Below are 27,120 nucleotides of genomic sequence, written 5' to 3' on the forward strand. Positions count from 1 at the left end.
TCAGTGGGCTTTGCGCCCAGTTACCGCCCAAATAGGGTTTCTGCGCCAGTGTAAGAGGGTGCGCTGATATTCAGCGCTGCGGTAATGGCGGCGGTAGCCGGTAGCGCTGTGCCGACACCGATGACGTCATCGGTGTGCGCACTGCCCCGGTTCCGCCCCGCTTCCGGCCCAAACCCCATATTTAGTTGCGGCCGCCTCTTCTGCAGCGGCCGCAAACAGCGATTGAAAAACGGGGCCGTACTGCTGCGCTACTGAGGCGCTTTAAGGTGGAGGTGCGACCGGCCGCTTTTTCGGCGGCTGCCTGCCCGCACCTCCTTCCCTGGCCTCCTCCACACCCCCGCCCCCCCCCCCCCCCCCCCCCGCGGCATTGCCGGCTGCTTTCCGCGAGCCCGGCACTTCTCCGTGGTGCCGGGCTCATTTGCCGGCACAATCCAGCGGCAATCTCGCTGTTGCAGGCACCTCCCCCTTAAGAGAAGGAGGAGGCCTGCAGTACCGCAGCCTGCCGCTCCGCAGCGGGTGGCGCAGCGGGGCCTACAGCGCAGAAATTCAGTTTCAGCGCCCCAAGCGGGGGCGGGCACACCCTGGAATAGCGCCCGGTTCCGACTTGGGGCGCAAAAGCCGAATATCTGACGGGCGCACCTGGCTCCGCGCGCAGCGCTAACTTTTGGGCGTTAGCCTGCTGGCGGGCCTTAACTGAATTTCTAGGCCTCTATATTTAGTTAGAATCAAATTAAGAATTGCTAAAAATCAACGTGTTTGGGTGAAATTCCAGTAAAGGTAATGGAGTTGTGGACTTTTCCTTCATATTTAAAAAATCTGTAACCCTTCCAAGGTAACTTATTTTTGGCTTGGAAGGCAGAATTACAGTGGTGGAGAGCAAAATGCTAGAGCATGCATTGTCCGTCAAAGATTTCTAGGCAGGAGCATGTTTCTGAACCAGTAGAAAACAAAATTTTCACTTTCGATAGATGGCAGGTTGGGTCACATGGCCTGTTTCCGTGTTGTAATTTCTACGTAATTTTAGTAGCATTCCCCCCCTTCATGCTTTTTGTATGTTTTATTCTTTTCCGGCTATACAAGTGGTTATTTGTTGGGTATACATGTGGCAGAGCATTGCAGCATGGACTTAACAATTTATATGTGTATATGTCAGAGCCCTATATTTAGAGCTGTTTGAGTTGTCAACATTTTGGTCCATGTCACTTTTTTTGCAGTTGTTGGCCAATTTTTACTCATTTTCTAAGGTGAATAATAATAAAATGGAAAGCCAGGTTGATCAGAAAGTTCTGATGAGGTGATGCCAAGCTTGGGTTTTAAAAGCCTAATGTTGTAAAAGGAAGGAAAAATGGAGGGAAAGAAGGAGTCCCATTGTTCGGAGAACCTAGGAAAGAAAGAGTTAAGCTCCAATTTTAACCTAACCCACCCGGCGGGTTCAGGTCGGACTGAAGCCAGTGGAGACGGGCGAGGTGTAAAACGGGCGTTCCCGCAGGGTGGGTTAGATTAAATCGGGGCTTTAGAGTTAAAGTGAGACAATGCGATGAAACTTAATTTCAACATAGTGAAGATGCAGGGAGGAAGAGAAGCCTGAAGAATGGTATATCTGGAGCTTCAGAGGAACCAGAGAGTAACATTCTGGAGTAAGAACATTAAGTTATAGGAATATATAATTTTTAGAATGTAAGTGGATACAAAATACTTTGTCTATGAATAAATGTATACTCCAGAGTTTAACATTTATTCAGAATAATTATCAGCAATTGGCGAGTAAAGGTTGAAATGATACTTGCTGTTTTTGCAGGCACAAAATCCTAAATGTTTTGCTTCCTTTTGGTGGGACATTATATTAAAAAAAATTGTTTTTAAGATCATATATAAATATCTTATTCCTAAAGCACATTAAGAATTCGGGTCTTCGTGGAAGAGGTTTCCTTTATACCCGAGCAGTTTCTGGAAAAGAAAGCGGCTGTGAACCAGAGCGAGTGCACTGTTGACCCCCATATATCACTGTTTCTGGAGGATGCCTGAAAGTGGCTGGGATATCGAGAGCGAGTTATTGTTGGGCGTGCAGTATTGACGAGGGGGCACTGGACCATGTTTTCTGTGTCTGCTCCGAATGGCAGGACTTTGTTGGAACATATCCAAAATCTACAGCAGTTCAGATACTGTAAAATTCATGTTTAATTTTATTGGCAGGTTGTCTTCAGGCATTAACAAAGTGAATGCTACTGACATGAAACATCTTCAGATTTCACTTCCTTTGGAGTCAGCCACGTTTGAAACTTTTATGAACTGAAACAAAATGTTTTCACAGATCACAGAAATCACAGAAACCCCACAGTGCAGATAGAGGCCATTTCGGCCCATCGAGCCTGCACCGACACATATCCCACCCGATCCCCGTAACCCCTAAACCAACACATATCCCACCCTATCCCCATAACCCCACGTATTTAATCCCCCTAACACTAAGGGTCAATTTATCATAGCCAATCAACCTAACCTGCACATCTTTGGACTGTGGGAGGAAACCGGAGCACCCGGAGAAAACCCACGCAAACACGGGGAGAATGTGCAAACTCCACACAGACAGTCGCCCGAGGCCGGATTCGAACCCGGGTCCCTGGCGCTGTGAGGCAACAGTGCTATCCACTATGCCACCATGCCACTATTTTCAAAATAAATAGTTTTAATCTGCTCTTATAAAAGCAGTACTTTCCTCTCTGGTAATCTCAGCATGGAACTTGCTGGATATTTTTAAGACTGTTTAATTGTTTCTTAAATGTTATCCCATAACCTAGCATGACAAGTGTTATATTGTCTAGAAGTAGCATAAATAGGAAAAATCATCGTGGAAATTGGAACTGACCTGGAGAGTCAAGTTTCAGAAAGTAATTAGGAGCCAGTACACGGATCTGGAGGGGGTGAACAACTGAAGTCAGAGAGAGAGAGCTATGAGAACCAGTACAAGAGAGAGAGAGCAGAGAGAATCAGTACTCGAGAGACACAGCAATGAGAGCCAGTACTCGAGAGAGAGCGCAACAAGAGCCAGTACTAGAGAGAGAGCGCAACGAGCCAGTACTAGAGAGAGAGCGCAACGAGCCAGTACTAGAGAGAGAGCGCAACGAGCCAGTACTAGAGAGAGAGCGCAACGAGCCAGTACTAGAGAGAGAGCGCAACAAGAGCCAGTGCTAGAGAGAGAGCGAGACCGGAGACCGGGAGGAGCAGGCCCAGAGACCGCAGGATCGGAGACCGGGAGGAGCGGCCCGAACCGGGAAAACGAGTAAGAGGCCTGGGGAGGGCGAACCCGAGACCGCGAGGTCGGAGAACGGGAGGAGCAGCCCGAACCGGGAAAACGAGTAAGAGGCCTGGGGAGGGTGAACCCGAGACCGCAAGGTCGGAGAACGGGAGGAGCGGCCCGAACCGGGAAAACGAGTAAGAGACCTGGGGAGGGTGAACCCGAGACCGCGAGGCCCAGAGACCGCGGGAACGGAGACCGGGAGACCAGGGCAGAAAACAGCCTGGTGAGTCAAAAAACCCGGGGGCCTGAGACCGACACCACGACGCGAAGAGATCCGCCCAGAGCGCGGAAAGCGAATGAGTCCGGGGCACGGAGAGTGGACGAGTTTGGAGCACGGAGAGAGAGAGCGAGTCCGAGACCCGGAGAGCGAGTGAGAGAATCGGAAGAGGAAAAAAAAGCCGGAGAAATAAGTTTTACCTAATTCTACCTAAGTTTCATTTTAGTTAAAGTTAGTTCGGAAAAAGTTTAATTCTATTTAAATTTAGTTCGAAAAAACCTGAAAAAAGAACAACAAACCCGCGAGGAAAAGGAATAGAAACCCGAGAGAAACGATAAACTACCCGAACCAAGAGCCTGTGAGAGAAAGAGAAAGATAAACCTTTAAGAGCAGCTATATCAAAGATGAACCCCTGAAAAACTCCCAATTTTGGACCTAAAAGTGGGTTAAGGTGGAACACGACACAAAAAAGAGAAAAAAAAAGTTATCTATCTGAGACAAAAAACAAACGACTACAATGAGCAGGGAAATGATATATCCTGAGCAATGCACAAAAAATAAAGCAAAGGAAAAATACAAGTACACAACACTAAAAAATAACCCAGAGATCCTCTACGTTGACTATACCACACACAAAGGGACTAAGCTGAAGAACAACCTCATATTCTACACCGAATACGTCACCTCCTGGAAGGAGACTTTACAAAAACACTACGCATACGTCTCCAGTGAAGGTATTGGCAGTGGAGGCAGACTGAAAATATGTAAAGATGGAAACCTAGATAAAGATGACCCCCTGCTAACCATAAGCTGCTACAACAAAAATAGAAAGATCATGATACAGGGGAATGTGGAAAATCTGGACTCCTTCGAAAAGGAATTCCCCCAGTTGAAAACTAAGGCAGACACAAAGAGGACCAATGGACAGGAAGCAAAAGAGAGTCGAACAGAGGATGATGAGAGCCAAGTGGAGGAAGAAGAAGAGAGACCAGCAGAGGAAAACACCTCCCTGTCCATCTCCACCCCCCCCACACCTCTCAACGAAAACACAATGATGAAAGAGAATCTGGCCAAACTAGAACTTGATTTCAACGAATACAGAGAAACACTGGCCAAGAATTTGAAGGAGGAATTCAAACAGCTAAAAACGGAACACGAGTCCACCATCCACAAGCTGAGAAAGACCATAGAGGAGCAAAGAAATGAGATCAAAGAACTCCGTACTCAACAAAACAAAACGAAGGAGACCGTAGAAACGCTCAGCAGGCAACACAAACCTCTTAAGGTCCAAAAACCTGAGGACACAACAACAACACACACAAGGACACAGAACCCGCCGGATGCCACCCCACACGAAGACACACCGAAAGCCACAAACCCCGCTCCAACCAGCCCTCAGTCGAGTCATGCCCAGACTACTGCTACCCAGTCCTCACACACAGGAACACAAAAACCGACAGATACCCCCCCAAACGATGACACACCGAAAGCCCCAAACCCCGCTCCTGCCACACAACATATCCCAGAAACCCAGCCAACAACCAGCCACCAGGCGAGTCCTACCCAGACTACTGTTACCCAGTCTGAAAAACCAGCCCCTCAGGCGGTCCTGCTGACCGACTCCAACGGAAAGTTTCTGGACCCCCAGAGGCTGTTCCCAGACCATCAAGTCCTGAAAAAATGGTGCAGCAACACAGACCAAGCAATGAAGATCCTGAACAAAGAATCCCTTGGAAGCCCCAAATGGATTGTGATCCACACAGGCACGAACGACCTACGCACCCTACAGGAAGGCACTGCTAGGGCGGTGAGCAGGATGGCGGAAAAGGCCAGCAGGGAATTCCCCGAGGCGCGGATCGTGATCTCCACACTACTGCCCAGAAAGGACACCCCAGCCTATATAATCCACAACACCAACAGGGAGATCGACACGAGATGTTCTGTCCTCCCCAACGTCTCCCTGGCCCATCATCCAAACATCAACACAAGGGACCTCTATGACGAAATACATCTACTCAAACAGCGGATGTGGGTCTTCGCAAGAAACCTCATAAACACTGCCAAAAGACGCAGCCCTCCCACCCCCTCTACCATTGGGAGCCCAAACAGGACCACCAATGTCCCCCACCCCCCTTTACAAAACCAACAACAGAACCGTGCTTTTATACCTGACCCAAGACCCCCCTCTAGACCACAGACTGTAGACCAAGAACTGAGAAAGATCATGACGATGCTGAACAGCCTGATAGAAAGCCGGAGAAATTATTAATATTGTTATTTATCATTATCATTATTGTTATCTTATCAGTATTATTACTATTATTAGATAGATATATGTGCATGCCTCATGAAATTTATACTAAATCATCATTTAGCATTATAGAAAATAGTGTTTCCACACTCATCCCACAAAATAGGTCCATTTTATTTCGTTTTATTGAACTATATAAATGCGTTCTTTCCACATAAGCTGCTGGAATATCCAGGGCCTCTGCTCCTCAACTTTTGGGATGAAGAGTACAGACCCTGAATTCCTAAAAGCTATAAAAGACATTGATATAATTGTGTTAACAGAAACATGGTGCCAAAAGGACGTGCCGACCCACTGTCCTCCAATGTACCATGAAATCATTGTGCCCTCAGTAAAGAACACTAAAACACGCAAGGGCAGAACCTCCGGGGGAATATTGGTGTGGTATAAGGGAGAACTGGACAAACACATCTCACCGGTAAAACAGGGAAAATCACACGTATGGCTAAAACTAGATAAAAATATAGGAATAGCAAAAAAAGATGTTTACTTATGTGCGATCTACATACCTCCAATAGAATCGCCATATTTCGAAGAGGAGTTATTTGATACTCTCCACATGGAAATCAGCCATTTCCAGGCCCAAGGAAAGGTGATAATATGTGGGGACCTAAATGCAAGGACCGGTTGTGAACCTGACTTCATAGACCCACAGGGAAACAACCATGTGTTTGGCCAGACCCCTTTAGATGTCACACCAGCCATCGCAAATCGGAACAACCTTGATCGTGAAATAAATAAAAGCGGTAGGGAGGTAGTGCAACTCTGCCGAGCCTTAGGCCTGTACATAGTTAACGGTAGGTTCAGAGGGGACTCCCTAGGGAGACTCACATACTCCTCAACTCTTGGGTCTAGTGTGGTGGACTATACAATCACTGACCTGGACCCCTGCGATATCAACTCATTCACTGTCAGGCAGCAATCCCCCCTCTCAGACCATAACCAAATAAATATGTACCTTAAACTTTCTGCCCAAACTACAGACACAAAAAAGGAACCCAGTAAGCTCCATAAAATAAACCAGACATACAGATGGGCCCCAGACAGTGGAGAAAAATTCATCACAGCACTAAAGTCACCTGATCTCAAGTAAAATATCAAAATTTAAAGAAAACCCATACGAGATCACCAGAGATGGTGTAAACATGGCCATAGAGGATATAAATATGATCTTCCATGAGGCAGCTGTAAAAGCCGACCTTGTGAAACAGAAGAGGAAGCGTCACAAAAGACAAAATAAAAATAAGAAATGGTTTGACCACGAATGCAAAAATGCCAGAAAAGACCTGAGAAAAATATCAAACCAAAAGCATCGCCAACCAAACAATCCGGACCTACGTACTAGATACAATGAAACCCTCAAAAGATATAAACACACCATTAGGAACAAAACACAAAACTATACCCACAAAATACTCGAAGAAATTGAAAACTCCACCAATCCAAAACAATTCTGGGAAATGTGGAATAACCTGAGTACAACACAATTGCAAGCATTACCAATCCAAGATGGCGACATCTGGAGAACACATTTTGAAAACCTCTACAAAGACATCCCAATAAACGAAACAAACCCAAGTCAACATCAGGTCACAGAAAAACTCCACACATTAGAAGCAACAATTAAAGACAACCAAAACCCTCTAGACTCCCCAATCACATGGAAAGAACTGGCCACAAAAACAAAATCTCTCCACCTAAAGAAAGCCTGTGGCCCAGACAACATCAAAAATGAAATGCTCAAGTTCAGCAATATGGAGATGCAGGGTGCGATACTCAAACTATTCAACATCATATTACGCTCAGGCTGTTTTCCCGATATCTGGTGCCAAGGACTAATCTCCCCCATATATAAAAGTGGAAACAAATCAGACCCAAATAACTACCGCGGCATCTGTGTCAACAGTTGTCTAGGGAAGTTATTCTGCAGTATTCTAAATAGTAGATTACTTGATTTTCTTAACAAACATAATATCCTCAGAAAAAACCAAATAGGCTTTCTTCCAAAACACCGCACCGCCGACCATATCTATACCCTTCACACCCTCATTGAAAAACATATACACCAAACAAAAAATGGGAAAATATTCGCCTGTTTCATCGACTTCAAGAAAGCCTTTGACTCTATATGGCACGAAGGGCTCTATTATAAACTTCTTCAGTGTGGAATAGGGGGCAAAGTCTATGACCTTATTAAATCAATGTATCTGAAAAACAAATGCGGGGTCAAAATTGGAGACAAACGCACCGATTTCTTCACCCAGAGAAGAGGCGTCCGGCAGGGCTGCAATTTGAGCCCGACCCTGTTCAACATATACATAAATGAATTAGCAGACATGCTGGAGCAAAGCGAGTCACCAGGTCTCCGTCTCCTGGATGGAGAAGTGAAGTCCCTGTTCTATGCGGACGACCTGGTTCTGCTGTCTCCCACAGAACAGGGATTACAGCAACAACTAGACCTACTCGACAAATACTGCCAAAATTGGGCTCTAACAGTAAATCTAAAGAAAACCAGCATCATGATTTTTCAAAAAAGGCCCAGATGTCAGGAAAACAAATACCAGTTTACCCTCAGTGATACCACTATAGGACACACTATGAGCTACACCTACCTTGGTCTAACTATTACAGCATCAGGGAGCTTCAGCATAGCAGTGAATGCACTAAAAGAAAAAGCCCGAAGAGCCCTATATGCAATAAAAAGAAAATTCTACAACATCCAAATCCCAATCAAAATCTGGCTCAAAATATTTGACAGCATAATCCTGCCCATTGCACTGTACGGTAGTGAAGTATGGGGCCCGCTAAATCACCAAAGCTACACTAAATGGGAAAAACACACAATAGAAGCCCTACATGCAGAATTCTGCCGAAGCATCCTTCGCACCCAAAGAAAAACGCCAACAAATGCATGCAGAGCCGAACTAGGCAGATACCCACTGATAATAAACATCCAAAAACGAGCACTAAACTTCCTAAATCACCTCAAATCTAGCTCCCCAGACACCCTTCATTTCAAAGCCTTTCAGACCCAAGAGCTAAACCCAGAAAAGAGTCCCCTGAGTCAGCTGCTACTGAAACTAAGTACTCAGCCGGACCCTGACCAGCCCCAGACCAACACAGCCGTCCAAACACCAATCCGAGTGAACCAAATCATTAAAAAATGCAAAGAAACCTACCTGGAACATTGGAACAAAATAACCGAAAGCCAAAGCAGATTAGAATGTTACCGGGCCCTAAAAAGAGAATATAAACTGGCAGACTACCTCACGACCATCAGAGACACAAAACAGAGACAGACCCTCACCAGGTACAGACTAAGCGACCACCAACTGGAAATTGAAAAAGGCAGATACAAGAAATCCTGGCAGCCTAGAGAGAATAGAATATGCGATCAATGTCTGGCCGGCGAGGTTGAAACAGAAATGCATTTCCTCCTAAAATGCGAAAAATTCAACACATCAAGAAACATATTATTCAACAAGCTAAGCCAAACAACCCCAGATTTCAAGGAATTGGATGATCTGTCAAAATTGAGATTAGTCCTAGGAGAAGGAGACAGACCATACCTTGGGGCCAAATATGTAACAACATGTCACAACCTGAGGACTGTTTAAAATTAAGACTGTTTAAAATTAATATTGAACGTACCAAATGAAGTACAAAGACTGTTTAAAATTAATATTGTTTAAAAGTAATATTGTATGTACCCAACAAATGTCAAATCGATTGACACCTACAGAATGTTGGAAAACTGTACCTTTTTGCTATGTAAGCTTTGGCAATATGGTTCTCTGTAAACTTTCATGCCAATAAAGCATTTGAATTGGAATTGGAATAGTACTAGAGAGAGAGCGCAACGAGCCAGTACTAGAGAGAACAATAAGAGCCAGTGCTAGAGAGAGAGCAGTGAGATCCAGTACTAAAGTAAGAGAGAAACAAATTCACGTACTAACGTAAGAGAGAGAGCAATAAGATCCGGTACTAAAGTCAGAGACAAAGTAATGAGAGCTAATACTAATGTCGGAGAGAGAGCAATGAGACCTAGTACTAAAGTGTCAGCTGTGGCTCAACTCTCACCTCTGAGTCAGAAGGTCATGGGTTCAAGTCCCACTCCAGAGACTTGAACACATAATCTAGACCGACACTCCAGTGCAGTACTGAGGGCGTTCTCCATTGTCAGAGGTGCTGTCTTTCAGATGAGACGTTAATTCGAGGCGCAGTCTGCCCCTCCGGTAGATGTAAAAGATCCCATGGCACGATTCGAAGAAGAGCAGGCAAGTTCCCACGGTGTCCTGGCCAATCTCTCAGTCAACATCACCAAGAAAAAAACAGATTATCTGGTCATGCATCTCATTGCTGTTTGTGGGACCTTGTGTGCAAATTGGCTACTACGCTACCCAAATTACAACAGTGACTACACTTCAAAAGTACTCCATGGGCTGTAAAGTGCTTTGGGATGTCATGAACTGTGAAAGGGGCTATATAAATGCAAATCCTTTCCTCCTTTTAAAGTCAGGAATAGAGAGCAATTAGAATTCATACTAAAGTCTGAGCAGGAAAGAGCAATGTTAATCAAAAAGTTTTCCCCCAATCTGGGGGAGCTGAGTTGACTGCTTGCTCTGATGAACTTACTGTACTGATTTACAGAATTTAGAGTACGAATTTGCAGAATGCAAGCTGCTGTAATGCACAACAACAGCAGCTTGCATTTATATAGCACCTTTAATGTTAAAATGTCTGAAGGTACAAATAAGAAATAGGAGCAGGAGCAGGCCATTCGGCCCCTCGAACCTGCTCCACCATTTAATGAGATCATGGCTGATCCGATTTTGGCCTCAATTCCACTTACCTGCTCGTTCCCCATAACCCTCGACTCCCCTGTTGCTCAAAAATCTGTCTATCTCCGCCTTGAATATATTCAATGATTCAGCTTCCACAACTCTCTCGGGTAAAGAATTCCAGAGATTCACGACCCTTTGACAGAAGAAATTCCTCCTCATCTCCGTTTAAATGGGCGACCCTTTATTCTGCGACTATGCCCCATCATTCTAGATTCCCCCACGGGGGGAAACATCCTCTCAGCATCTACCCTGTTCAATCCCCTCAGAATCTTATGTTTCAATAAGATCACGGCTCATTCTTCTAAACTCCAATGAGCATAGGCCCAACCTGCTCAATCTTTCCTCCTAGCACAACCCTTCCATCCCAGGAATCAAACTAGTGAACCTTCTCTGAACTGCCTCCAATGCAAGTATAACCCTCCTTAAATAAGGGGACCAAAACTGTATGCAGTACTCTAGGTGTGGTCTCACCAGTGCCCTGTACAGTTTTAGCAAGACTTCCCTACTTTTATAGTCCTATTGTGGCGGAGACCACATAGGGTCAGTAACACAATTCACTATGTTTAGCCAATGTTGTTATCGCTCCACGTTATGTACGGAACTTGGTTGGGTTATCGGGGCAGGATCCCTTTAAGAGTCGTCGATTGTGTGATGACGTTATAGCCCTGCGACAAGGCCGAGTCCCTCAGTCCATGCGGAGAGTTAATAAAGCTAACACGCGTTTTTCTTTGCTGCTACGAAAGTCTCGCAGTCTGTTGATTTCCGGCGACTCCTACATTGGTGACCCCGTTTCTCTTTTGGACGTTTCCAAAGACTTTATCCAAGATGGCGACGAACGCCGTTTCTCTCAAATTACCGGAGTTTTGGGAGCGACAGGCTGCCGCTTGGTTCGCCCAGGCCGAGGCTCAGTTTGCACTCCGGGACATCACCGCGGACGACACCAAGTATTATTACGTCGTCTCTGCTCTCGGCAGCTCCACCGCGGCCAGAGTTGTGAGCCTGCTCGAGGACCCCCCGGAGCACCACAAATTTGCGATGCTGAGAACGCACCTCCTAGAGACTTTTGGACTAACTGAACCCAAGCGCGCACGCCAGCTTCTCTCTCTACCCGGGTTTGGCGACTGCAAGCCCTCAGAACTGATGGACCACATGTTAACCCTCCTGGGCAAGCACAAGCCGTGCTTCCTCTTCAGAGAACTGTTCCTACAACAGCTGCCAGGGCAGGTACTGTCGGCTTTAGCCAACTCTCATATTAGTGATTTCCGCGACCTGGCCAAGGAGGCCGACGAATTTTTCTCCGCCAGGCAACAATACTGCGCGGCCATGCGGGGCTCTGCCCCCACCGCCACAGCCCAACGGCGGCAGCCCCCAAGCATGTGCTTCTACCACGCGCAGTTCTGCCCCAAAGCTAAGAAGTGCCGGCCCCCGTGCAGCTTTACCGCGTCGGGAAACGCGAAGGCCCACTCATTAGCTACCATGGCTGTCGGCCGTTCAGGTAGTCTGTTATTCATTACGGACACTGACTCTGGACGTCGTTTCCTCTGCAACACGGGTGCCCAGGTGAGCGTCCTGCCCGCATCAACCATAGACATACAGGGGGGGGAACCACGGCCCCGCCCTCGAAGCCGCCAACGGCAGTTCCATCCGTACCTTCGGGAAACGGAGCGTGGCACTGTGTTTTGGCGGGCAGCGTTTCGCTTGGGACTTTGTTACAGCGAAAGTGTCCACCCCCCTTCTCGGCGCTGACTTCCTCTGCGCCAATGGCCTTTTGGTGGACGTCAAGAACCGCCGTCTCGCCAACGCTGAGACTTTCAGTTCGCTCCCGTGTTCGCTCAGTGGTTCCGGCACGACGAAGTTGTCCAGCGCACTCTCGGCCTCCGACGAGTTTTCCCGCCTCCTCGCTGGGTTCCCGGACCTCACGAAGCCCACTTTCTCGTCCGCCGCCACCAAGCATGGGGTAGAACACCACATTCCGACTACCGGTCCGCCTGTCTGCGCCTCGACCCGGGGAAACTCGCCATCGCTAAAGCCGAGTTCAACACGATGGAGCGCCTCGGCATCATTCGCCGGTCGAACAGTCCGTGGGCCTCGCCCCTCCACATCGCACCGAAACTAGGCGGCGGTTGGCGCCCATGCAGCGATTACCGGCGCCTCAACGACGCTACGACCCCCGATCACTACCCGATTCCACACATCCAGGACTTTTCCGCACGCCTGGCCGGGAAAGTTGTTTTCTCTCGTTCGGGGTTACCACCAGGTCCCCGTCCAGCTGCAAGACGTCCCGAAAACCGCGGTGATCACCCCGTTCGGGCTATTCGAATTCCTCCGCATGCCATTCGGTCTCAAAAACGCTGCTCAGGCTTTTCAACGCCTAATGGACACCGTGTTACGGGACCTGCCATTCCTGTTCGTCTACCTGGACGACATTCTCATCGCCAGCGCCTCCAGGACGGAGCATGTGTCCCAGCTCCGGACTCTCTTCGAACGCCTCAGCCAGCACGGCCTAATCGTCAATCCGGCCAAGTGCCAGTTCGGGCTGTCCTCGATCGACTTTCTCAGGCACCCCATCACGAAGGACGGGGCGGTGCCACTGCCGTCGAAAGTGGAGGCCGTGAAGGATTTTCCGCGACCTCTCACCGTGAAGGCCCTGCAGGAGTTTTTGGGCATGGTGAACTTTTATCATCGCTTCGTTCCCCAGGCAGCCCAGCTTATGCGGCCCCTTTACGAGACCCTCAAAGGCAAGCCCGCCAAGCTCGCCGTCGACTGGTCCAAGGAGATGGCCAATTCTTTCACGAACACGAAAAGGGCCCTGGCTAACGCGACCATGCTGGCGCATTCGTTGCCCGATGCGCCGATCGCTCTCACCACTGACGCTTCGGACTACGCTGTCGGCGCCGTCTATGAACAGTGGGTCAACGGCACCTGGCAGCCGCTCGCCGCCTTCAGCTGGCAGCTCCGCCCCAACGAGCGGAAGTACAGCACCTTCGATCGCGAGCTTCTCGGCCTCTACCTCGCCGTCCGACACTTTGGTTTCCTGCTGGAGGCCCGCCCGTTCACGGCGTTCGTGGACCACAAGCCGTTGACCTTCGCCTTGGCCAGAAATATCCGAGCCGTGGTCGGCCCGTCGGCAGCGCCAGCTTTCCTTCGTCTCCGAGTTCACGACGGACATCCAGCATGTGGCTGGGAAAGACAACCCCGTCGCCGACTGTCTCTCCCGGGCCGTACACCTCGGCATCGACTACACCCGCATGGCGGCCGACCAGGCCTCCGACCCGGACGTCCAGGCCTACAGGACGGCTGTTACGGGTCTTCAGTTAGAGGACGTCACGTTTGATGATGCTGGCACCACGCTCCTGTGCGACGTCTCCGCTGGGCAGCCGCGCCCCGGCGGGTGGAGACGGCAGGTTTTCGACGCCGTCCATAGCCTTTCCCACCCGGGCAGGAAGCCGTCACAGAAGCTGGCGGCGGCTAAGTTCGTCTGGCACGGGCTCAAGAAGGACGTTCGCGACTGGGCCAATACCTGCGTGGTATGCCAGCGCTCGAAAGTGCATCGCCATACTAAGGCCCCGTTGGCTCCTTTCACGGTGCCCAAGAGGCGGTTCGACCATGTTAATGTGGACCTGGTGGGGCCCCGCCGCCCTCCCGCGGGTTCACCCACCTCCTCACGATGGTCGACAGAACCACCCGATGGCCAGAAGCCGTCCCGCTGTCGTCAACAACGTCCGCCAATGTGGCTCGGGCATTCATCAACACTTGGGTCGCCCGGTTCGGCGCCCCATCTGACGTCTCCTCCGACCGGGGGCCCCAGTTCATGTCGGAGCTCTGGAACGCTGTCGCCCAAGGCCTTGGGTTGAGACTCCACCGCACCACCGGATATCACCCTCTGGCTAATGGGCTGTGCAAACGGTTTCATCGCTCCATGAAGGCCGCGCTCTGGGCCAGCCTCCGGGGCGACAGTTGGATCGACAGACTCCCGTGGGTCATGCTGGGACTCGGGACCGCCCCCAAGGAGGACCTCCAGTCTCTGTCCGCCGAGCTCGTCTACGGGCAGCCGCTGCGGGTTCCCGGGGATTTCGTCCCCAACGCAACGGAACCTTGGTCCGCAGCCCATCAGCGGTCCGCCCTCCTGGACAACGCCAAGGTTTTCGCGCCGGTGCCCACGTCGCAGCACGGTCTCCCTCAGTCCCACGTTCCGCCCGACCTTCGTGCGGCGGAGTACGTTTTCGTCCGCCACGACTCCCACCGGGGACCTCTTCACCCACCCTACGACGGACCATTCCGCGTCCTGGAAGCCGGGGACAAGGCCTTCGTGGTGGACGTCGGCGGTAAGCCAGACTATATTTCCGTGGACCGCCTTAAGCCGGCCCACCTGGATCTGGACCGACCCGTTGGGTTGGCTCAGCCCCCGTGGCGGGGCCGACCTCCGGCTTCTGCACCCTCAGTCCACCACCGAGCGCCTGGGGACCCTCCAGCGACCACCCCCCCCCCCCCCCGGTCCCCGCCCCGGACTTCAGGAGCTGTTTCGACCGTGTGATCCGGGCCCCTCAACGACTGACATTGCCAGTTCTAGTGAATTCTGGGGGGACGTATGTGGCGGAGACCACATAGGGATTCACTATGTTTAGCCAATGTTGTTATCGCTCCACGTTATGTACAGAACTTGGTTGGGTTATCGGGGCAGGGTCCCTTTAAGAGTTGTTGATTGTGTGATGACGTTATAGCCCTGCGACGAGGCCCATGCGGAGAGTTAATAAAGCTAACACCCGTTTTTCTTTGCTGCTACGAAAGTCTCGCAGTCTGTTGATTTCCAGCGACTCCTACACTATCCCCCTTGAAATAAAGGCCAACATTCCACTTACCTTCCTAATTACTTGCTGCACCTGCATGTTAACTTTTTGTGTTTCCTGTACGAGGACACTCGGATCCCTCTGTACTGCCACTTTCTGTAGTCTTTCTCCATTTAAATATTTTTCTTTTCTATTCTTCCTACCAAAGTGGGTAACTTCACATTTTCCCACATTATACTCCATCTGCCAAATTCCTGCCCACTCACTTAGCCTATCTATAAATGAAGAAACATTTGCTGAGCTCAGAAAGGAGACTGACAGCTTGGTCAAAAAGATGGGCTTTGAGAGGTTTTTAAAGATGAGGGGCTAAAAATTGAGTCGCGCCCCTTCGCGCCCCGGAAAAATTAACGTCCCCGCGCCGGAAATTGAGTGGTTGCGCCTCAAGAGGGAAGCGGGGCGCTTCCAGAAGCCTCTTGGGGCACTGAGAGTCAATATTGCGGTGTTCTGTGCCGCAGCGCCACATGCTGTGGCACGTCGCGCCGCGGTATTGCAGGCCTTCCTCCCCTTCTTAAAGGGGAGGGGCCTTATGCAGCGCGACCTGGGGCCCAGCTGGGCCCCCGGGGATCGGGAGTGCAGGCAAAAGAGCCCGGCACTCGAGAAGTGCCGGGCTCTTGGAGGGCAGCCAGCACTCCACTGGGGGGGGGGGGGCGTTTCAGGAGGTCTAGGATGGGAGCGCTGGCAGGCAGCCAGCAACAAAAATGGCCACCCCGCACCTCGCCTTTAAATTGCGCCTCCCCGGCCGCAGGTACGCCCCCCTGACCACGTCGGACATGGCGTCCGGCGGTAAGTCGGGGCGCTCCCGAAGATTGTGAGCGGGGCGCTGCGCACGCCAATGACATCATCGCCAGCGCCACAGGGCACTACCGGTTAGCGCCACCACTAACCTCCCGCTGAATTTTGCGGGAGGCGTGGGCAGTGCCGCGCCCGGGCGCTAGTTGCTTTGCGTCCCGTTAGCGCCCTCTTAAGGCGCTAACGGGAGGCGCAACCAACTGAATTTTTCCCCTGAAGAGAGGTGAAGGAGTTTATCCAGGAGGGTGCTCCAGAGAGCAGGACTGATGGAGTTGAAGATCCTGTGGTGGGGTGAGGGAATGCAAAGAAGGCCAGAGTCGGAGGACCCAAGCATGCAAGAGGGAACATAGGGCTGAAGGAGCTCATAAAGATCGTGTGGCGCAAGACCAAGGAGGGATTTGAAGTTGAGGACAAGAATTTTACATTTAATGGGTTACAGAGCAGAGGGGTGAGCTGGTACTCGGGCATACGTTGACCTGGCTTTTGAGGAGTGTGATTTTGCCTACAACTGTCCTTGATATGACAAATTACTAGCCTTAACCATAATTGTTCGAAAGGATTAATGTTATTACAACTTGCATCTAATACTCACAGATTTTCTTATGTCCTGGATCAAGTATGTTACGATGATCTGTAATTTAAAAAAATCAGCAAAAACTTAAATTACAAAAAAAGACTTGCACTAATTTTTCTCTGCCACGTTGTCAAGAATAGAAACATTCAACAGTGTAGTATTCGAGCCTATGACTTGTACAACAGTAGTGCAGGCAGCTGGAAAAAGATTCATCATGGTGCATATGATGTATCTGCCTGATTGAAGGTGAAAAGAAATAGTTTATAATGGAATTTTTTGTTCCTGTTGAAAAATAAATCATTAAGGTGATAGATGATTGCTCATTGTCACCATCAAGCACTCAAGTCAGTGAGGTGTAAATTACATTTGCCTTTACAGATTCCCAAGTGCCAGATATAATTTGTAATCCATTATCACACTGTCCCACATTGTTAGTTCTCTACTTGTAGAAGCTCCACAACTCCCATGATGTTGATGGGAATTTTTAAAACACAAATACTTAGTAATCTAGGATTATTGCTCATTTAGAAAGGACGGCGTTCATGACTTTTAGGCACAACACTGTGCTTTGCACAACTCCTTTCCTGTTTTATTTTGGTTAAGTTACTCAAATGAGTACCCTTCCCAAAATATCAAATGCCAGAGTTGTACAGATCCAACGTTCTTACATGTTCCAAATCTACTTATAGTAAGCATCTGGGATACTTTCCTTTTCAGATATTTATGCACTGGGCTGTCATGATCCACTTTGTTTTAACACAGCCTCTAAGGCAGACTGTCAGTTCTTTTTCTCCCTTTGCAAGCAGCAGGTCTCGCATCAAAGAAAGTTCGCTCAGTGTGCTGGTTGGTAGTTTTAACCTATCTCTTCAGTCTCTCGGGGAGTGTAGGGAGAAAATCTAGTTAGAAGTTTTACTAAGTTTACCTTTTTCAGTTTTTAGTTGTCTGAAACAAGTTTGCATGCTATTTGATTGCTGTCTTAAATTTGACAAATAAATTACAATCGTATCAGCCTTTGAGTGAAAAAGTTCCACCTGATTCACTTTCTTATTCTAACATCTTAATTTGTAAACTTGTGTCTACTAGTATTTGAACCCGCTAGGATTTCAGTGCTGGATATTTGAAATATTGGTATTCTTGTACACTTACTTGAGCTGTGAAATGCATCTAGTGTAGAGTTGGCTTGTAGATTGCTTCCTTCCAAACTTGGGCTGTTTAAGAGAGTATTATGAACTAGAGTGAAGCACTGATGCTTAGAGGTGTGCCACTGCTGGTGCGAACAATTTGTGGTGCTACACAAAAAGCATGAAAGCACAGCATTCGAGCTATTGGCTTAAATTATATTTTTCTTTTTGTATATGTATCATTCCATGATGTGCTGAATAAGCATCCATAGTAAATAACTTGACTGGCTAAATGTCAATACCATTTGTAATCTTGTAAATCACTTCAAATCTATTTTCTGTCGAAAACAAGCCCAAGCTCTTAACCTTTCCTCTGGCAGATGTCCATCATATAGCAGGAGCTTGCCATTTGGACATGACTTCTTTGTGTGGTCTGATCAATCAGGAAAAGTTAGAGTTTACCCTACTCATACAGTGATTACTTCTTGGTCAACATAGAGAAGGTTCATCTCACTGACGTTTACAAGCCCACTCCCCACCCATTTCCTAAATACTCAGCTACCTCTGCTTCCCCATTTTCCAATATCCTTTATTTAAGCACCATTCCCCAGTCCTTCAGAACTGCTATCATCACCTCCCCCCACCTCGCCAAAAAACCTTCATCAATTCCACATCTAGCCCTTCCTTCCTTTCCAAAGCCCACCAGTACATTGCTACCACCCCAGCTTGATGTTCACCTTTCCCAAAATTCTCTGTTCAAACCCCTGCAATCTGGCTGTTGTGCTACCCACAGCGCCAAGGAAAGGCCAACCTCAGACTCTGGGTATATCACAGGCAGCAAGGATCACCCACCAACCCAGGCTCCAAACTTTTAAAGCGCCAGTGCGCTAGGTGGCTGCTTTTTTTCCTGCATAGTATCATCACTTTCCTTTATTGTATGTGGAGGCAGAACCCCCCTTTGGAAGTAAATTAGACTCTACCTATATCGTGAGTAATATACTGTTGTCTCCAGTCTATGTTCGGAGTGTCAACATTCATGATTTTAAAATTAGTTCTGTATTTTTATTTAGGAGCGGCCATACGTTACTGGCATTTTGGTTCTCTCGTCAAGAAGGCAAACTGAACCGCCAACAGACCATTGAACTGGGACACCACATCCTTAAAGCTCACATATTCAAGGTATTTGACTATGAAAACAGATTTGAAGAGGTTATGTCACATCACTATTATGTGTGCATAACTGAATGGCAGAGCTGTGTAATCTGAGTGACCAGAGGATGACTCAAGTTAGCATGATACAGCTGATATTGGTAACTCATTGGAGTGGCAGATTGAACCTGTGCTGCCCCAGCATGATGCCCACCAATATTAAAGGTTGCATTCCCTCTTATTTTCCCTCCTTTTCTGTAGGAAGGTTATCTGCCTTTCCACCAGTGCCTACCCCTAACAGTGCAGTAAGGTCAGGAATGCACTGTGTGAAAAGAGACTGCAAACGCAGATCCTGTCATTCCATCAGAGCACCAGCACAACAGTCAGCTCCAATCAATCAATGACTCATCACTGGCAACATTTCTGTTCAATGCATACAAATTAAAAACGCAAACCCAAACCTAGCTACACCCATTTTATTCATTCTTGCTTGTTTTAAGATATTTAACCAGCATATTCAATTGGGGATTTATATCTCCTTAACATTGGGATTCTGGTCCTTGTATGATATTGAGAGGCTAGTTGAGAAAGAATATCGGTTAGGAGAGAGAGGATGGCTGTTGCTCTTTATGATTCGTGTCATGTAGCTGGGATGAATTGTTAACTTTATGTAACATATGCTGTATGTGCATAGGTACACAAACCAGACAGGAGTGAATTAGCCTCTGTCTGGGGTTTATTGTGTTTGAGCATTTAACATAGTCATTTCTTGTTTCACCATGGCAGGCAAAAGTGTTCACTGATTCTATTTTTTCTCTTTAAGGGTCTGAGCAAGAAAGTAGGGGTTTCATCCTCAATACTGCAAGGGCTGTGGATATCTTATAGCACAGAAGGACTGTCCACAGCATTAGCATCTTTACGCAATTTATACACTCCAAACATCAAGGTAAAGCAATAATTAATAGCTAAGTCTGGGTGTCATATGTATAAATTTGAATCCAACCCAAGAAGGGGGCTATAGAGCTCCTCAATCTTGTTCACAGCAGTTTTTCAGGAATCACTAACCAGTTCCACGTGGGCATGAATTTGGCAATGATTTTGTAACTTGACTGAAACAAAACTTGATGCAAAACAAAAATCATACAGCGTGCTGTAATTATCTTTCTCTGGTTAATTGTTGCTTTCAGCACTTACTGCAATTAAGTGAACAGTAGTGACTTAGTAAGCTTACAACGTACCTTGAAGGCAGAGTTTGCTGTTTACACAAGTTTTATTTATGGTATGTGGCAAATAATAATGATAGATAGATCAGCCCCACCTATTTATCTTCATATCGTATCCATCAAGTTCTTCGCTCTCCAGAGCACATCTAAATGTAATTTATGACCCCGGTACCTGAATACTTCAGAGTATAGATAATCTATCCAGCACAATATTTTGTTGAGTTCCAGTTTCTGGCTATCCTCTATTTCCTGTAGGCTGCTCTCCCTGTAATCATTCTCTTGTCTAAAAAGTCTCCATTTGTGGCTACCCTGTTTTCTGTTTTTAAGCCAATGATCTGTCTAGCTCCATATTTCACATTCTATCCTTATCTTAATCATTAATGGCAGATTTAGAACCTTGCCAAAATTGAAATGTACAGGAAACTTTGTGATATCCGGCACTGACGGGACCGGCGTGTTGCCGATCTATCAAAACTGCCGGACATACAAAGTTAATGTTGAAGCATATGGAGGTTTTCATCTCCGTATCTGACAACAAACACTGTTGCTTAGCAACAGCTTCTAAAGAGTCGGCTGCAGTTGCAAGCGTCTCTAGCTGAAGCTGTTGCTATAGCTACAGACCTTGCAGTGCCTGACTGGGGGAAAAAAAAGCAACGAGAACTAAAAAAACTTATAGAAAACGGCTCCTGATTTTTGCCGTTAGATCGAGTATTCCGGACATACAACCTCCGGATAAACCAAAGTTTCCTGTATAGCAATTGCATTTCCTCCACCTACCAGGTCAATAATGTTTTTGAATACCTGCAGCAGGTTAGTGAAACATGAATCCATGATGACTGTCTGTTAACAAGTTAGACTTTTCCAAGCTCAACTGCCAAAGTGACTCAACTTTTACATCAAAATTTTGGTTCAACAAATTACCTTCTCACTGATGTATTTGGTTCTGAGTTTGACAGCAGATGGCAAATTATTGCAAGTTGTCAGCTTAATTATCATAGATGTGAAGACCTTATACAGGCATTATTGTTAAACATTATTTAAAAAAAATCAATCTATGGTGCAGGGCATGCAAGGACACATGCACCTTCCATCTTTTGGCTTTGTCCTTCTGTTGAGGTTTTCTTGTGGATGGAGGAGCGATGTTTTATTTAAACATCAGTAATCTGAATGGGGGAGCTAGTTCGGATTTTTTAAATATTCGTTCATGGGATGTGGACATTGCTGGCAAGGCCAGCATTTATTGCCCATCCCTAGTTGCCCTTGAGAAGGTGGTGGTGGGACACCTTCTTGAACCGCTGCAGTCCGTGTAGTGAAGGTGCTCCCACAGTGCTGTTAGGGAGGGAGTTCCAGGATTTTGACCCAGCAATGATGAAGGAACGGTAATATACTTTCAAGTCAGGATGGTGTGTGGCTTGGAAGAGAACTTGGAGGTGATGGTGTTCCCATGCACCTGCTGCCCTTGTCCTTCTAGGTTGTAGAGATCGCGGGTTTGGGAGATGCTGCCACAGAAGCCTTGGCAAGTTGCTGCAGTGCATCTTGTAGATGGTAAACACTGCAGCCATGGTATGCCGGTGGTGGAGGAAGTGAATGTTTAAGGTGGTTGCTGGGGTGCCAATCAAGCAGACTGTTTTGCCTTGGATGGTGTCGAGCTTCTTGAGTGTTGTTGGAGCTGCACTCATCCAGGCAAGTGGAGCGTATGCCATCACACTCCTGACTGTCTTGTAGATGGTGGAAAGGCTTTGGGGAGTCAGGAGGTGAGACATTCGCCGCAGAATACCCAGCCTCCGACCTGCTCTTGTAGCCCCAGAATTTATGTGTCTGGTCCAGTTAAGTTTCTGATCAGTGGTGACCCCCCAGGATATTGATGATGGGGGATTCGGTGATGGTAATGCCGTTGCATGTCAAGGGTCAGTGGTTAGATGCTCAGTTTTTTTGGAGATAGTCATTGCCTGGCACTTGTGTGGCGTGAATGTTACCTGCCACATCAGTCCAAGCCTGAATGTCATCCAGGTCTTCCTGCATCCGGGCATGGACTGCTTCATTATCTGAGAAGTTGCGAATGGCACTGAATACTGTGCAGTCATCAGCGAACATCCCCACCTTTGACCTTATGATGGGGGGAAGGTCATTGATGAAGCAGCTGAAGATGGTTGGGCCTAGGACACTGCCCTGCGGAACTCCTGCAGCAATGACCTGGGGCTGTGATGATTGACCTCCAACCACCTTCCTTTGTGCTAGGTATGACTCCAGCCAGTGGAGAGTTTTCCCTCCGATTCCCAGTGACTTCAGTTTTACTAGGGCTCCTTGACGTCACACTCGGTCAAATGCTGCCTTGCTATCAAGGATTCAGGCCTCCAAGCCTGGTCCGCCATTCTATTAGATCATGGCTGATTTGATGAGTTACTGAAGTAAGTGTGAGTCAGTTCAATTAAAATCAGCAGCAACACAGTCATTAACAGGGCATGCTTCAACAATCACCTCATGTCACCTATATATGTTAATGCAGTTCCTTCACAATGTCATCTGGCTCAATAATTCCTCCAAGTCAGTTTTTCAAATATTAGCACTCAATGTTTCAACACATTTTAAAGGAATCAAAAAGAATTAAAATGAATTCATAATTCTTTGGTAGTTCAAGTCCCCACCCTTTAGCAGTCAATTTGATTTAGTCAAAGGTTTTCCTGTAGTGTATAGTACCAAACTGTCCTATTCGTGAACAGATCAAGACACGATGAGTGGTGGTGATATTTCATAACGGTGTGACACATTCCAGGTCAAACAGTAACCCATCTCCCACTCATTTAAATTGAACAGCGAGTGCTGAATTCAATTTACTCTTCATTGGTAGGGGATGGCTTACATAACTCACCCATGCTTTCCTCACTGGTACATTTTGATGTCCTTACTTGTGTAACATAAATCATTACAACCTCTGGGCTTACAGTAGAATTACAAAAAAGTACAAGTCTTGAAGGTGAAACTCCAAAATGACGCATGTTTTTAAAGGGTATTGTTGCTATGTTGGGGAGTAACCTCCTTTGAAATGTTGTGACTGCTTGAGAAGATAACCATTACTATTACAGTTTTCTGATTTTTATTTATTTTTCCACTGAATCTATTATCTAAACACTTATTTTGGGTTAAACACAATCAGCAACCCAGTGATATTATTCTGCACTCTTTATAGACACATGATAGAAGTATGTTGCAAGAACCCAGATGTAGCAGAGGTCCTTCAAGCTAGGACTTCAACAAATCTGTTCGGCTGATTCTGAAACTTTGGGCATATTTCACATGAAGCTTTGAAACTTTGTGTTCAAAACCAAAAGGTGTGTTACTGCAGTACTGTGTGAAGTAATAGAATTGATTATCAGGAGTAAACTTGAGGATGACCTGTGTGATCACCTAGTAAAGGGTGGCCAACATGAATTTACAAGCAGAGGAGCCTTCCTGACTAACCTCTGAGGAAGCGACACCCGACTGGAATGTGGAAAACACCACGACGACATGTAACTTGGGTGAAATTTGGGAATGAATAAGAAAGGAGGATGAGGGGGTGACAGCTTCAAATTAGTGAAAGGTAAATTTAGGACTGATGTCAGGAGGTTGTAGTGATTAACATGGAATGACTTCTGGAAGCAGTGAAGAAATAAATAGATGCCATGATAAGGGGATTGTGTCTTTCTGGATGGATGAGCTAAGATTGGCTGAATGACCTTCCTCATCTGAGTTTATCTTGTATGCATAAGAACTTGGCCGAAGAAACACAAAAGGGGCCAGTAAGGAAGTTTCAAACCGGGTATGTAAGCATCAAATCTTTGCTGAACAATGAAGATCGGAGGCACCGCAGTGTTTTTTCCTTCCCTTCTTTAAGCCACAAGGCACTGAAAAGTAAAAATGACGTACAATCTCTAACCATTTCAGTGCTTAACCTATTACTTTAAAGCCCACCCATATATTGTGCAAATCTGACTTTCTGAATACGTGCAATGCAAAACACATGAACATAGTTCTGCTTAACAGAAATTGAAATAATTATCTTGCAAGGTGACAGAAGTGAAATGTTCATCCTCAATTTTTTGTGCAAAAATGCTGTTGCAGCTCAGAGGATTATTTTATTGATGCTTACATTAAAGAGAGGGTGAATTTGTGCAATAAACCATCTGAAATTGGAAGGTATTTCTAGATAAGATTAATTCTCGGCAAGACATCTAATACAGAATTAAGGCCTAATCTAAACTGGAAGGGTGGGGGATTTGTACCGCAGGCCCAGAGTTAACATCAGTCCAGACAGACGGAGATAAGAGCATCCTGTCACTGCTGACTGTTTAAAACTTACAACTGAAATGAGTATGGACTGTTCTTGGCCAATTCCTAATGTGAGGCCAAAGCATAATGCTGCCTTTCAATTCGCAACCAAAACAGAAAGAAGCCTCCTCTCACCAGCCCCCTCCAACCCCATCCCAGTGGCTCGGTGAGTTAAATGCACCACTTGGTGTGTTAGCTGTTAAAACCTGGAAAGTCCCAGCATCAATCCTTGGGTCTGTGCTGAGATCGCCAGTCTCAGCTGGGCGATGGTGAACATCTGCCGGCACTCACTGCGCAGGCTCCTCCGCAAAACATTACCGTTTGACTGAAGTGCCAGAGGGCCGCTGCCCTCGGCAATAGTTACTGCTTGAGGGAAAGAGCGGTGGTGGAGAAAGAGAGAAACATAAAATATAAAAGTTAACTTATTCAGTCGAGTTGGCAACTTGACCAGAGTATTTTAAACAAATAAAATGATTCACATTTTTCATTTGCCAGACCATGAGTATTTATTTGGGCTAACCCAACATGAGTGTAAATATATTTGAGAACTTGGAACATAACAAATTCTGAATAGCCCAATCCAGAATATCTATACTGTTACTTTATTATGATTGGAAAATCTGATGACCTTATTTTTCCTTTATTGTAAAATCAGGCTTTTGCATTTAAGTTGTGTGAAATTCTGTTACAAAATTATAGAAATGACAGCACAGAAGGAAGCCAGTTGGCCCATTGTGCCTGCGTTGGTGCTAACTCTTCAACTGAGTCTTAACTAGTCTAATCTCAATTCTCTACTCTTTCCCCATATCCTTTTATCTTCTTTCTTTTCAAGCATCTACTTCCCTATTAAAAGTTACTGGGGGAAAAATTGGGTTGCACCCCCTTTGGGGCGCTAACTTCGCCGGGGCGCTGCATCCTGGGATTTTAAAAGAAGTGGCTACAGAGATAGTGGATGCGTGGTTGTAATTTACCAAAATTCCCTGGATTCTGGAGTGGTTTCAGCGGATTGGAAAACCCCAAATGTAACTCCCCTATTCAAGAAAGGTGGGAGACAGAAAGCAGGAAAGTATAGGCCAGTTAGCCTAACATCTGTCATTAGGAAAATGCTGGAACCCATTATTAAGGAAGTAATAGCAGGACATTTAGAAAATCATAATACAGGTAGACTACCTTTTATCCGAACTTCCGAAAACCGAAACCCTCTAAAAACCGAAGGTTTTTTCGTTCAGCGTAAGTCGTGCGCACGACATGACCAGAGTGGCGCACGACTTACGCTGAGCAGAGGGTCAGCGTAAGTCGTGCGCACGACCCCCCGCGGACCCCCGCCGACCCCGACCCCTGCCGACTTACGCTGAGCAGAGGGTCAGCGTAAGTCGTGCGCACGACCCCCCGCCGACCCCCCCGCGGAACCACCTGACTCTCTTCCAAAGGCTCGAAAGCAACGAGAGCTCTGAGCCCGCGGCGGTGCCGGCCCCTGTTCCGACCGAGCACGACGACCTGTTGGTGGAAATGCGGAACTTCATTGCATTCCAGGCTAGCAGCGACGGACAAGCCACGACTGCGGACCCCCGCCGACCCCCCCCGCGGACCCCCGCCGACGCCGACCCCCCCGCCGACCCCCCCCCCCCCCCCCCGCGGACACCCCCGCCGACCCACCTTCCGAAATCCGAAACACGGCTGGTCCCGAGGTTTTCGGATAAAGGATAGTCTACCTGTACAATCAAGCAGAGTCAACATTGTTTTATGGAAGGGAAATCACGTTTGACAAATTTACTAGAGTTCTTTGAGGATGTAACGAGCAGGGTGGATAAAGGGGAACCAGTAGATGTAGTGTATTTGGATTTCCAGAAGGCATTCGATAAGGTGCTACATAAAAGGTTACTGCACAAGAAAAGAGCTCATGGTGTTGGGGTAATATATTAGATTGGATAAAGGATTGGCTAATTAACAGAGTCGGAATAAATAGGTAATTTTCAGGTTGGCAAACTGTAACTAGTGGGGTGCCACAGGGATCATTGCTGGGGCCTCAACTATTTACAATCTATATTCGTGGCTTGGATGAAGGGACCGAGTGTACTGTTGCCAAATTTGCTGACATACAAAGATAGGTGGGAAAGCAAGTTGTGAGGAGTACACAGTCTGCAAAGGGATATAGATAGGTTAAGTGAGTGGGCAAAAATTTGGCAGATGGAGTATAATGTGGGAAAATGTGAGGTTATCCACTTTGGTAGGAAGAATAAAAAAGCAAAATATTATTTAAATGGAGAGAGACTACATAATGCTGCGGCACAGAGGGATCTGGGTGTCCTTGTACATGAAACACAAAAAGTTAGCATGCAGGTACAGTAAATTAGGAAGGCAAATGGAATATTGGCCTTTATTGCAAGGGGGATGGAGTATAAAAGTAGGGAAGTCTTGTTACAGCTATACAGGGCGTTG

General features: G+C 47.1%; 1 protein-coding gene across 7 annotated transcripts in view; it reads left to right on the top strand.

Moving 5' to 3' along the window:
• The window catches only part of tanc2a (tetratricopeptide repeat, ankyrin repeat and coiled-coil containing 2a), a 1,096,529-nt gene that overhangs the window by 976,145 nt on the left and 93,264 nt on the right, over nt 1-27,120 (top strand). For all 7 annotated transcript variants that reach the window (XM_085966617.1, XM_085966618.1, XM_085966619.1 and 4 more), the window contains 2 exons: nt 19,072-19,180; nt 19,974-20,096. In XM_085966617.1, the coding sequence (XP_085822743.1) occupies nt 19,072-19,180; nt 19,974-20,096 (232 nt within the window). The remainder of the gene's footprint in view (nt 1-19,071; nt 19,181-19,973; nt 20,097-27,120) is intronic.

This window comes from Somniosus microcephalus, chromosome 24 (genome assembly GCF_052327205.1).
Source record: "Somniosus microcephalus isolate GS21.2 chromosome 24, FLI_Smic_1.0, whole genome shotgun sequence".
NCBI lineage: Eukaryota > Metazoa > Chordata > Chondrichthyes > Squaliformes > Somniosidae > Somniosus > Somniosus microcephalus.